Below are 12,635 nucleotides of genomic sequence, written 5' to 3'. Positions count from 1 at the left end.
AGAGCCAGTCAACTGGAGTTGTCCTCAACATATCATGCTGTTTCACCCAAAAAAGCTTTGACTATTTAAACAACTGGAGACATAATGGAGTATGAATGAAAGATAAATACATGAAGTACAGAACTGTATTTGGTTTCAATCAAGCAGGTACAGAAAGTTAGTTCTGTTAAAGAAAATGTGTGTTTATTTATTTATTTATTTTTTAACAGGCATTTAGAAAAAAGGCCCAAAATGAGAACGTCAACAACACTTTTGGGAGATTATCTGCTAAATCTACTAAAATCTATTGAATGTCTCTTGAGAGGAAGGGTCGGATAAAGGAGTTCATACCTGTAAATATATTTAATAAGGTTATTGAATAAGACTGTAGATGAGAATAATAGTTATTCTATAATTTAGTTTATCAAGAGGATCTATTTTAATTTAAAAACTTCATTTTAATTGGGTAAAATGTTAAATTTACTTCTTTCTACACTTAAGATGGTGGAAAGTGTCGACATTTAAATTGCTGTATTGTATGCTGTAAGAACTGAAAGAAGGGAGGATGAAGGTTTAGAGATGTATAATCAGATATCATCAAGCTAATTTTATGGAGGTATCAGTCTGAGCAGATGTCTGAGACTGCATTTTATTCCTTCTTATTAAAGTTGTCAGATGTTTCTATTTGATCATCTTTTAAATCTACCATCAGTAATGTAGGAGTCTCTTCTGAGCTAATATCACTTTTTTTATCAACATGTGAAGTGCTTGATTGACTTTTGTTTCTTTCTATTTGTGATTTATTTATTTAGATCCATGTACCTCAAGCTAAGATGAAGATGATCATTCACACATTTATTTCTTCTTTGTAAACTGTTATAACTTCATTTTCATCTGTATTTCACATCCTTGCATCATTTATAAGAGGTCCACAATGTCATTGTCTTTAACACTGTCCTGAAAAAGTTCTCATGTCCCACCTGTATTGGTGACATTTAAAAGGCCCACAATTCATTTAATAATTAAATTAAACACACATGTAATCACTTTTACAGATCTACACTTTGGACAACTTCAAGGAGCAGCTAAATGTGTGTGTGTGTTCAGTGAACTGTATCAGTCTCTGCAGTAGCTTCCAGCTGCAGCAGTCAGTTCAGTTTCTGTTCAGTCTGACTGAGGGAGGTTTTTGTACGACGCTTTTTCACTGTGTGAACACATACTGACTGTTGGGAATGTGGAGACTCTGACAGTAATAAACTGCTGCATCTTCAGCCTGAACTCCACTGATGGTCAGAGTGAAGTCAGAGTTTGATCCACTGCCTGTAAAACGACCTGGAATCCCTGATGCTAGAGTTTTAGTAATGTAAATGAGCAGTTTAGGAGTTTGTCCATCTCTCTGTTGGTACCAGTGTAAGTAGGTCCCACCATGAACATTCTGACTGACTCTACAATTGATAGTTGCAGATCCTCCCAGAGCAGATCTCACTGCTGCAGGCTGAGTCAATGTGTACTGACCTCTGGACTCTGAGGATACAGAGACAAAAACATAAAGCAGCATCATGGTTTTGTGGGCTTCATTTCAGAGGAAAGGATGTTCATAGAGGAGAGGAGTTTGATTCTCTGGACTTTACCTGTGAAGCAGCAGCAGAGGAGAGTCCAGATGAGGACGGAGATCAAAGTCATGTTTTTGATGAGGAGTATTTCTGTGGCTTCTGTTGTCATGAAGGACAGCTGTCAGTCATCCAGTGTTCAACTCTCAGGACTATAAACTCTCCCAGAGCACTGGAGCATGGTGCTGCTGATGCAAAGTGGCTCTCTATGGAAATGCTCTGACTGACTCCAACAGGGACTTGGATTACTCTGATGATGCTGTTTAATCAATGGATCAATCAAGTTATTAGAGTATTGATTAGGATGTGTCTGTGAATCATTTAATGTCGTTTGGGCTTCATGTGAATTGACAGCTTCTTTTTTTTAGGATGTAATTTATTATACTTAAACATATTACCAGAAAAAAATTATATAAATTGAATTTAAAATGTATTAATGTGGAATAAAATGATGCAATCATGAAATTTGTCAATTTCTTAAGAAAATTACATTAAAAACATTAAAAACAAGAGATTTATTTTAATGAGTTTGTTTGTGTCAAAGTCAGAGAGCCGTGTCTCTCTACAGTGAGAGGTTTTTGTACGACGACTCAATGAGTTTGTATCACTGTGGTTGACTTTTGGTGGAGGAACCAGACTGGATGTTGGAAGTAAGTTTCTGTTCAAATACTAAATATAATATTGTGAAATTGCATTTAAATGTAAGTGTCTGAATGCTTACAGCATATAAATGTATAATTTTTATTTACAACACTTTTAATATAGATGTTTGTATTTCTCCTCCTTTATCATGGAGGATAACTCAGAGCAGCTTCACTAAACTTTTCTATTCACATTCCCGTCATACTGAAATTTAATAACTTGACGTGTAGAAAAGATGAAAATTTACCTTAATTTAAAAAATATTTTATGAGAATCATTTTTTATTTACGATGAGGTATTTTACTAGAGATTGAAATTTAAAGTTTGTTCGAAAATGTGCAACATTTCTGATCTCTATATTGTCTCAAATTTAGTTTGAAGTCATTTGAACGGTTTGCTAAGTGATGTTTGAAATCAGCTGGTGGTCAGTTCATCTTCTGTGTTTGGTTATGTTTCCAGTGAGTGTTGTAATGTAACGCTTTGTTAAAATTTTGGATGATTTTAAGAAGAAAGTGATGAAATGTTCTTGTTTTATTTGCAGTGTAGTTTTATATATTTCAGGTCAAACAGTACGATGAGTCTTTCTGTGCTGATCTGCATGAGAGGTTTCTTAAAGGGAAGTGAAACAATGTGTGAGTGAGTGACTGGTGGAGCAGAAAAGACATCTGACACAAACTCCTTAAAGGGGAAAATCCACTCTCACACAGTAACGGTGTCTAACTGTCTGCTGTTTTACTGACAGTTGTGTGGTCCCTGTCCTCTAATGTGATTGGTGTCTCCTAGGTGATGTCCGTCCCACCCTAACGGTGCTGCCCCCCTCCAGTGAGGAGCTGGACCCGGAGCTGAAGCAGGGCAAGGCCACGCTTATATGTCTGGCCAACAAGGGCTTCCCCTCAGACTGGAGTCTGGCCTGGAAGGTGGACGGCAGCAGCAGCAGCTTGGAGCAGAGCAGGAGCCCCGCGGTGCTGCAGAAGGACGGCCACTACAGCTGGAGCAGCACCCTGAGGCTCACTGCAGACCAGTGGAGGAAGGTGGGCTCTGTGACCTGTGAGGCCACCCAGGGCTCCCAGACTCCACTCTCAGAGACACTGAGGAGAGACCAGTGTCCCCAGTCCTGATCTGACTCACTGGGACTCTGCTACTGGTTTTACTCTGCTACTGCTCTCACTCTGATGTCTTTAAATCTCTCTGTTTCTTTCTGTCTATTTCTCTCTTCACAATCTTCACATTTCTCAAGTGTCTTTCTTTTTTGCTTCAATAATGCTGATATTCTCTGTATGTTAAAACAATAAAGACATATTAATCAAATCATTTGTCTCAATGCATTATTGACAGAATTTGTATATTTATACTTTTGTACTTTTGAGGCTGCATATGAACATTTAGCTAGAAATACACAAATAGTTTTAAAAAGGCAGGTTAATGAAGTTTGGCTAAATCAGTGTAGCAAGCAACTAATAAAATGTTGGAAGGTATGGTGCGCAGGTGGTTGAGTGGTTAGGGTGCATGCCACATACGCAGCGGACCCTGGAACGAATCTTGGCCGGAGGACCTTTGTTGAATGTCACATCCCCCTCTCTCTTCCATGATTTTCTGTCTCTCTACTGTTAATAAAGGTGTTTATGCCTGAAAAAAATCCTTCCAAAAAAAAAAAAAAAAATGTTGGAAGGTTAATTTGGACATCCAATTTGTTATTGATGCTTATGCCTGTGTTAGTTACATAATTTCTTACATGACGAAGGCAAAAGGGAGATTGGATTGTTGCTAGCTAATGTCCAAAGAGAAGCATTAAATGATGGGAATGTTTGTGCAAAAAGGCATTGAGATGTTTAGGCAGTGTTTATCTACATAAAATCTAACACCTAAATATTTTTTTTCTTTTTAAAGTCCTTTTCAGTCTTTTGCCAACAATTTCACCAGACATATATACACTGGTTTTAAATTTACAATACAGTCATGTAAAAGTCAGGATTTATCAAAGTGTTATCTGATTAATAATGATTAATTTAACATCTGTGAGCTCTATCAGCAGGACTGTATGTATTTAATTATAAGATTCATTTATTTTCTTGTGCATGTTTTTTTTTCTCCAATGTTTTTATTTCTCGGCCAAATGTTGATGCCTTCTGTAAATGATAATTTTTTTATTTTTATCAAATAATGTATCTAAACATATTGTTACACTAATATCTGCTGTCACATGTTACTGTGTTAAATGACTCTTCTGACTTTGAGTTTAGGATTTTATCATTTAATTTCACCACTTTACACAAACATACAGTACTTTTAAAACGTGTCAAAGTAAAGGATGTAATGAAAATATTTCAACATTTATATATTCTTTAAATCCTACATCCCTTTGTGGACTGATCTGTGTGTCTTCCCTTCTTTTTTTCAGTTTATCCGACCCATCAGTTTTTCTTTGAAGTTGTTGGTTACTTTCACTGGTTGAATGTTTGGCACTCTAGACTTTTTTATTATGTTTGGCCTTCTTTGTAAAGAGCTCCTTTAGAGGGTCATAACAATCATCATTTTACACATAAACTATGGTATTTAAAAGAAAAAGATTTGCAAAGTTAAAGATGAAATGAGAATATTTTAACAGAATCAGTGAGTCGGTGCTACATGGTGTCCTTCACATTTGTCGTCTCTGTCCTGCTCTGTACTATATTGTTCTGTATCACAGCATGTGGATGGAGGAGCAGAGACACGAAGCTCCTACAGAAATACAGAAGTGTATTTCAAGCATTATGGAATCTGATGTTCTCAGGGCAAAATTTCACATCACATTTCATATGCTTTAATAAAATAACAAATACAAGGTTTGAACTTTCCTTTCCTGCAATGTAACTATATTTTTTTCCTTCAGTTTCTATCAGGTCATCAGTACAAAGTTGTGAGACCGATAATGAGAAATATTTTAATTATTACCTGTAAAAGAGTCAGATTCTTTGTTACAAGTATGTGAATTTCTAATTTCTTAATCTGATAGATGTGTGTGTGTGTTCAGTGAACTGTATCAGTCTCTGCAGTAGCTTCCAGCTGCAGCAGTCAGCTCAGTTTCTGTTCAGTCTGACTGAGGGAGGTTTTTGTACGACGCTTTTTCACTGTGTGAACACCCACTGACTGTTGATATAATGTCCACTCTGACAGTAATAAACTGCTGCATCTTCAGCCTGAACTCCACTGATGGTCAGAGTGAAGTCAGACTTTGATCCACTGCCTGTAAAACGATCTGGAATCCCTGATGCTCGAGTGGTAGTATAGTAAATGAGAAGTTTATGAGTTTCTCCATCTCTCTGTTGGTACCAGGCTAACCAAGTACTATAAACATCCTGACTGACTCTACAGTTGATTGTTGCAGATCCTACCAGAGTAGATCTCACTGCTGCAGGCTGAGTCACTGTGTACTGACCTCTGGACTCTGAGGATACAGAGACAAAAACATAAAGCAGCATCATGGTTTTGTGGGCTTCATTTCAGAGGGACGGATGTTCATAGAGGAGAGGAGTTTGATTCTCTGGACTTTACCTGTGAAGCAGCAGCAGAGGAGAGTCCAGATGAGGACGGAGATCAAAGTCATGTTTTTGATGAGGAGGATTTCTGTGGCTTCTGTTGTCATGAAGGACAGCTGTCAGTCATCCAGTGTTCAACTCTCAGGACTATAAACTCTCCCAGAGCACTGGAGCATGGTGCTGCTGATGCAAAGTGGCTCTCTATGGAAATGCTCTGACTGACTCCAACGTGGACTTGGATTACTCTGATGATGCTGTTTAATCAATGGATAAATCAATTGATCTGAATATGCATTGTTGATAAACATGCTCACTTTAAGAAAGTAAGAGTAAAAGCTCGATGTAGCCCATGATTTATGGCTGACTTAGCTGAGCTTTTTATATCTAGAAACAGAGCTTGGGCTCAAGCTAGACGGTTCAAAACCCCCTTCCACTTCTATTCAGATAACTTAGGAATCAATATACTGCTGCACTAAAAAATGGTAAATATGGCTACTACTTACACTCTTTCACCAGCTCCTGTCATGATCCAAGTACATTTTGAAAAGAAAAATAACAGCTCCTTTCCAACTCACATTGTTGACACAGTTTAATATTGTACTTCAACCAGTCCTTAGTCATCCTTTGAACATCTGAAACCCTCATTTGATTCACTTCAACTTCATTAACATAGAAATAAGTTAGTGATAAACACAGACAAAATTATATGGATGCTGTTCACTAAGAATACTCTCACCGAATCCCGCAATATTGTTTCTGCTAATGTCACATGCATAGAGAAAGTGCCCCAGTATAAATATCTCGTCATCTGGCTGGACAATTATCTAAATTTTAAACGTCACATTAACACACTTATTGGTAAACTGAGAACAATACTTGGTTTTACGTATAGAAATAAAAATAGCTTCCCTATTCTCCACAGAAAAATAATGGTCAAATCACTATTTTTATCTGTTTTGGATTATAGGGATGTAATTTATGGTAAAGCAGCTGTTTCTACATTGAATTCACTGGATGCTGTGTACCACTCAGCCTGAAGGTTTATACCTAACGATCCCTACAGTACACACTGCTGTACTCTTTACCAAAATAAACATTATATATGAATGTTTACTACAGCTATTCACCCTGAAGTCACATGATATTGGTACTCGATCACAGAATAGGGTTGTTGCGCCATTAGTTAGAACCATTACAGCTGTTCAAAGGCCTTATCTCAGACCTTGTCTTTATTGACTGCAAATGTTTTTTTACCTTTACCGTATTTTTATCTTATCTACTTGCATTCAATCATTATTATATTTTCTTTTATTTAGCTACCTGATATTGTTCATGCGTTGTTGTTGGTCTCAACACTGTTGTAAATGAAGATCCCTCCTCAGTGGTCTTTGCAGGTAAAATAAAGGTTAAAGAAATAAATAAAGATTGCTTAGGGTGTGTTGGTGATTCATTGAATGCTGTTTAGGCTTCATGTGAATTGACAGCTTTTTTTAAGAATGTAATTTATTATATTTAAATGTATTACCACACAAAAAATCAATTGAATTTAAAATGAATATCTATTAAACAAAGTGACACAATCATGAAATTTGCATTTCACTTGAACATTGCAGTTTTAAAATTATCTTAACAATGTTACAAACAAGAGTCTTATTTTAATGAGTTTGTTTGTGTCAAAGTCAGAGAGCCGTGTCTCTCTACAGTGAGAGGTTTTTGTACGACGACTCAATGAGTTTGTATCACTGTGGTACACGTTCGGTGGAGGAACCAGACTGGATGTTGGAAGTAAGTCAAATGTTTAAATTATTTATCATTTCAGGAGTTATTTTATCTTCATGATTCTGATTTTTCATGTTTACTTTAATATAAAACTATTTTTTGTAAATAATTTGCACTTAGAGACAAAGACCACTTTTGCATTTTAAAACTCATTGTAAAGAAATTGAGACATTAATTCAGGAAATAAAACATCATTTAAAATTTTAATAGTGAAGCTGCATCTTGAGAGCTTGTAGTTTTAGTTCAGTGTGTCAAAGTCAGAGAGCCGTGTCTCTCTACAGTGAGAGGTTTTTGTACGACGACTCAATGAGTTTGTATCACTGTGGTGGACTTTTGGTGGAGGAACCAGACTGGATGTTGGAAGTAAGTTTCTGTTCAAATACTAAATATAATATTGTAAAGTTGTGTTTAAAATTCAGTTTTTGAATGCTTACAGCAGATAAAAATATCATTTTTATTAACAGCACTTTTAATATTGATGTTTGTATTTCTCTTCCTTTATCATGGAGGATAACTCAGAGCAGCTTCACCAAACTTTTCTATTCACATTCCCGTCATACTGAAATTTAATAACTTGACGTGTTGAAAAGATGAAAATTTAGATTAATTTTAAAATCATTATCTAAGAGTAATTTTTAATTTTAAGATTACGATTTTTACTCTCAGTTCAAAAATAATTTGTTCAAATAAAATTGAGCAGAGTGATGATAAAAATGGTGTTTTAAAATGTGGGAAATGTACGATCTCTACATTGGTAATTTTAGTTTGAAGTCATTTGAACGGTTTGCTAAGTGATGTTTGAAATCAGCTGGTGGTCAGTTCATCTTCTGTGTTTGGTGAAGTTTCCAGTGAGTGTTGTAATGTAAGGCTTTGTTCAAATTTTGGAGGATTTTGAGAAGAAAGTTATGAAATGTTCTTGTTTTATTTGCAGTGTAGTTTGATATATTTCAGGTCAAATAGTACGAGTCTTTCTGTGCTGATCTGCATGAGAGGTTTCTTAAAGGGAAGTGAAACAATGTGTGAGTGAGTGACTAGTGGAGCAGAAAAGACACAAACTCCTTAAAGGGGAAAATCCACTCTCACACAGTAACGGTGTCTAACTGTCTGCTTTTTTACTGACAGTTGTGTGGTCCCTGTCCTCTAATGTGACTTTTTTCTCCTAGGTGATGTCCGTCCCACCCTGACGGTGCTGCCCCCCTCCAGTGAGGAGCTGAAGCAGGGCAAGGCCACACTCATATGTCTGGCCAACAAGGGCTTCCCCTCAGACTGGAGTCTGGCCTGGAAGGTGGACGGCAGCAGCAGCAGCTGGGAGCAGAGCAGGAGCCCCGCGGTGCTGCAAAAGGACGGCCTCTACAGCTGGAGCAGCACCCTGAGGCTCACTGCAGACCAGTGGAGGAAGGTGGGCTCTGTGACCTGTGAGGCCACCGAGGGCTGTAAGGCTCTGTCAGAGACACTGAGGAGAGACCAGTGTTCCAAGTCCTGATCAGACTCACCGATACTCTGCTACTGGTTTTACTCTGCTACTGCTCTCACTCTGATCTCTGCTACTCTCTTGTTTTTTTCCCTCTCTCTCTCTTTAAATGTTGCAGTAGTGATGTTTCTTGCTCAGTGATTTCAATATTTCAAGAAAATAAAGACGTGTTTATCCAATCATTGATTTTTGCAGTTTTTATTGTCATCATTATTAGCTGTCAGTTTCACTTCACTGTAATTTTAAAAACATATCAGAACATATTGATTGATTTTGAACTTTTATTTGACTCTGATATAAAGAACTTTATATATTAGCCATATCAACAAACATGATGAAGAAAAAGAACAGAAGTGGTGATGAGGCATCTTCTGTCTCTACGGTTATTGACAGATTGAATTTGTATGTTTGTACTTTTGTACTTTTGAGGCTGCATATGAACATTTAGCTAGAAATACACAAATAGTTTTAAAAAGGCAGGTTAATGAAGTTTGACTGAATGAGTGTAGCAAGCCACTAATATAATGTTGGAAGGTATGGTGCGCAGGTGGTTGAGTGGTTAGGGTGCATCCCACATACGCAGCGGATCCTGGTATCAATCCTGGCCAGAGGACCTTTTTTGAATGTCACACCCCCCTCTCTCTTCAATGATTGTCTGTCTCTCTACTGTTAATAAAGGTGTCTATGCCTGAAAAAAATCCTAAAAAAAATGTAAAATGGTGGAAGGTTAATTTGGACATCCAATTTGTTATTGACGCTTATGCATGTGTTGGTTATATGATTCCTTACATGACGAAGGCAAAAGGGAGATTGGATTGATGCTAGCTAATGCCCAAAGATAAGCATTGAATGATGGGAATGTTAGTGCAAAAAGACATTGAGATGTTTAGGCAGTGTTTATCTATATAACAAAGTCTAACACTAAAAATAATTTTTCTTTCTTTTTAATTCAACAATATAATCTTTAAAACTAAGCTTACTTTGAATAACTAAAAGAATAATTATAGGATTATTGCTGTAATAAGTGATGTCTCTCATATCAAACCTCTGTTGTTTCTGGTCTGAGTGAAGCTGTTGAGTCAGATCAGTTCCTCTCCAGCTGAGGGAGGTTTTTGTACGATGTTGTATCACTGTGTGAACGGCCAGCTGTTACTCTGCTGACAATAATAAACTCCTGAATCTTCAGTCTGAACTCTACTGATGGTCAGAGTGAAATCAGTTCCAGATCCGCTTCCACTAAAACGATCTTAAACTCCAGACTGAAGGCTTGTAGTTGAGTAAATCAGGAGTTTAGGAACTTCTCCGGACTTCTGGAGATACCAGTGAAGGTAGATACTCATACTTGAACTGGCTTTACATCTGATGGTGACAGTCTGTCCTGGAACAGCAGACTGAGGGCCAGGAGACTGAGTCAGGATGAATTCTCCTGATGAACCTGGCAAACATGAACATGAGGAGAAGGCTTATTGAGACAAATCCAGCTTGGAGAAAGATGATCAACATGAAAACAGAAGAGTATCATTTATTTAACATGGAGAATAGATGGAAGAAGGTAAATGCTGCTTGTTTCAGTGTTTCTCCATCACAGCAGAACATCATTGTGGTGAACCTGGTTGCATCCTGAAGCCAAGTTTTCAGCAGAGAGTCTCACCCTGAACAAGGAGCCCCAGGGTGCCCAGCAGTAGAGTCAGTGACATCATCATTGTGCTGGCGGCGTGTCAGTGGCTCTGAATGGTCTGGACAGCCACTGATCAACACTGGCCTCTTAACGGCTGGGAGCAGAGAGGCAGGACAGATATGCAAACACACAGAGTCAGTCAACTGGAGCTGTCCTCAACATATCATGCTGTTTCCCCCAAAAAAGCTTTGACTATTTAAACAATTGGAGACATAATGGAGTATGAATGAAAGATGAAAACATGAGGCACAGAACTGCATTTGGCTTCAATCAAGCAGGTACAGAAAGTTGATTGTGTTTGAGAAAATGTGTGTTTGTTTTTAATTTTTTTAAACAGGCATTTAGAAAAAAAAAGGCCTAAAATGAGATTTGGGAGATTATCTGCTAAATCTACTAAAATCTATTGAATGTCTCTTGAGAGGATAAAGGAGTTGATACCTGTAAATGTATTTAATAAGGATACTGATTTAGACTGTAGATGAGAACAATAGATTTTCTTTAATTTAGTTTATTAAGAGGATCTATTTTAATTTAAAAACTTAATTTTAATTGGGTAAAATGTTAAATTGACTTCTTTCTACACTTACGATGGAAGAGAGTGACGACAGTTAAGTTGCTGTATCACAGTAAGAACTGAAAGAAGGGAGGATGAAGGTTTAGAGATGTATAATCAGATATCATCAAGGTAATTTTATGGAGGTATCAGTCTGATCATGTCTGAGACGCTGATGCATTTTCTCCCATCTTATGAAATTTTTCAGATGTTTCTATTTGATCATCTTTTAAATCTACCATCAGTAATGTAGGAGTCTCTTCTGAGCTAATATCACTTTTTTACCAACATGTGAAGTGTTTGATTGACTTTTGTTTCTTTCTATTTGTAATTTATTTATTTAGATCCATGTACCTCAAGCTAAGATGAAGATGAACATTCACACATGTATTTCTTCTTTGTAAACTGTTATAACTTCATTTTCATCTGTATTTCACATCCTTGCATCACTTATAAAAGGTCCACAGTGTCATTGTCTTTAACACTGTCCTGAAAAAGTTCTCATGTCCCACCTGTATTGGTGACATTTAAAGACCCACAATTCATTTAATAATTAAATTAAACACACATGTAATCACTTTTACAGATCTACACTGTGGACAACTTCAAGGAGCAGCTAAATGTGTGTGTGTGTTCAGTGAACTGTATCAGTCTCTGCAGTAGCTTCCAGCTGCAGCAGTCAGTTCAGTTTCTGTTCAGTCTGACTGAGGGAGGTTTTTGTACGACGCTTTTTCACTGTGTGAACACCCACTGACTGTTGGGATTGTGGAGACTCTGACAGTAATAAACTGCTGCATCTTCAGCCTGAACTCCACTGATGGTCAGAGTGAAGGCAGACTTTGATCCACTGCCTGTAAAACGACCTGGAATCCCTGATGCTCGAGTGGTAGTAGTGTAAATGAGAAGTTTAGGAGTTTCTCCACTTCTCTGTTGGTACCAGGCTAAGTAGTTACCATTATAAACATCCTGACTGACTCTACAGCTGATGGTTGCAGATCCTCCCAGAGCAGATCTCACTGCTGCAGGCTGAGTCAATGTGTACTGGCCTCTGGACTCTGAGGATACAGAGACAAAAACATAAAGCAGCATCAATGTTTTGTGTGCTTCATTTCAGAGGGACGGATGTTCATAGAGGAGAGGAGTTTGATTCTCTGGACTTTACCTGTGAAGCAGCAGCAGAGGAGAGTCCAGATGAGGACAGAGATCAAAGTCATGTTTTTGATGAGGAGGATTTCTGTGGCTTCTGTTGTCATGAAGGACAGTTGTCAGTCATCCAGTGTTCAACTCTCAGGACTATAAACTCTCCCAGAGCACTGGAGCATGGTGCTGCTGATGCAAAGTGGCTCTCTATGGAAATGCTCTGACTGATTTACAGAATCAGCACATTTTCAAGTGTTACTTTTTGCTT

General features: G+C 37.5%; 1 pseudogene and 3 gene segments (V, D, J or C); 1 reads left to right on the top strand and 3 right to left on the bottom strand.

Annotated features, from left to right (window-relative positions):
* Nucleotides 1–1,180: 1,180 nt before the first annotated feature.
* Nucleotides 1,181–1,702, bottom strand: LOC133996852 (Ig kappa chain V region 120-like). The segment is given in 2 exon segments: nt 1,181–1,503; nt 1,611–1,702. Coding segments are annotated over 2 exon segments (414 nt in total).
* A 1,103-nt stretch (nt 1,703–2,805) lies between these two features.
* Nucleotides 2,806–3,337, top strand: LOC133996851 (Ig kappa-b4 chain C region-like; the record flags this gene model as incomplete). The annotated part of the segment is given in 2 exon segments: nt 2,806–2,863; nt 3,015–3,337. Coding segments are annotated over 2 exon segments (381 nt in total), but the record flags the coding sequence as incomplete, so codon positions are not given.
* A 6,786-nt stretch (nt 3,338–10,123) lies between these two features.
* On the bottom strand, nt 10,124–10,699 carry LOC133996089 (immunoglobulin kappa variable 1-39-like; annotated as a pseudogene).
* A 1,260-nt stretch (nt 10,700–11,959) lies between these two features.
* On the bottom strand, nt 11,960–12,441 carry LOC133996850 (Ig kappa chain V region 2717-like). The segment is given in 2 exon segments: nt 11,960–12,282; nt 12,390–12,441. Coding segments are annotated over 2 exon segments (375 nt in total).
* Between the last annotated feature and the right edge of the window lie 194 nt (nt 12,442–12,635).

The sequence above is a fragment of the Scomber scombrus genome, chromosome 16 (genome assembly GCF_963691925.1).
Source record: "Scomber scombrus chromosome 16, fScoSco1.1, whole genome shotgun sequence".
In the NCBI taxonomy this organism is placed as follows: domain Eukaryota; kingdom Metazoa; phylum Chordata; class Actinopteri; order Scombriformes; family Scombridae; genus Scomber; species Scomber scombrus.
This window is presented reverse-complemented; position numbering and strand designations above follow the sequence as displayed.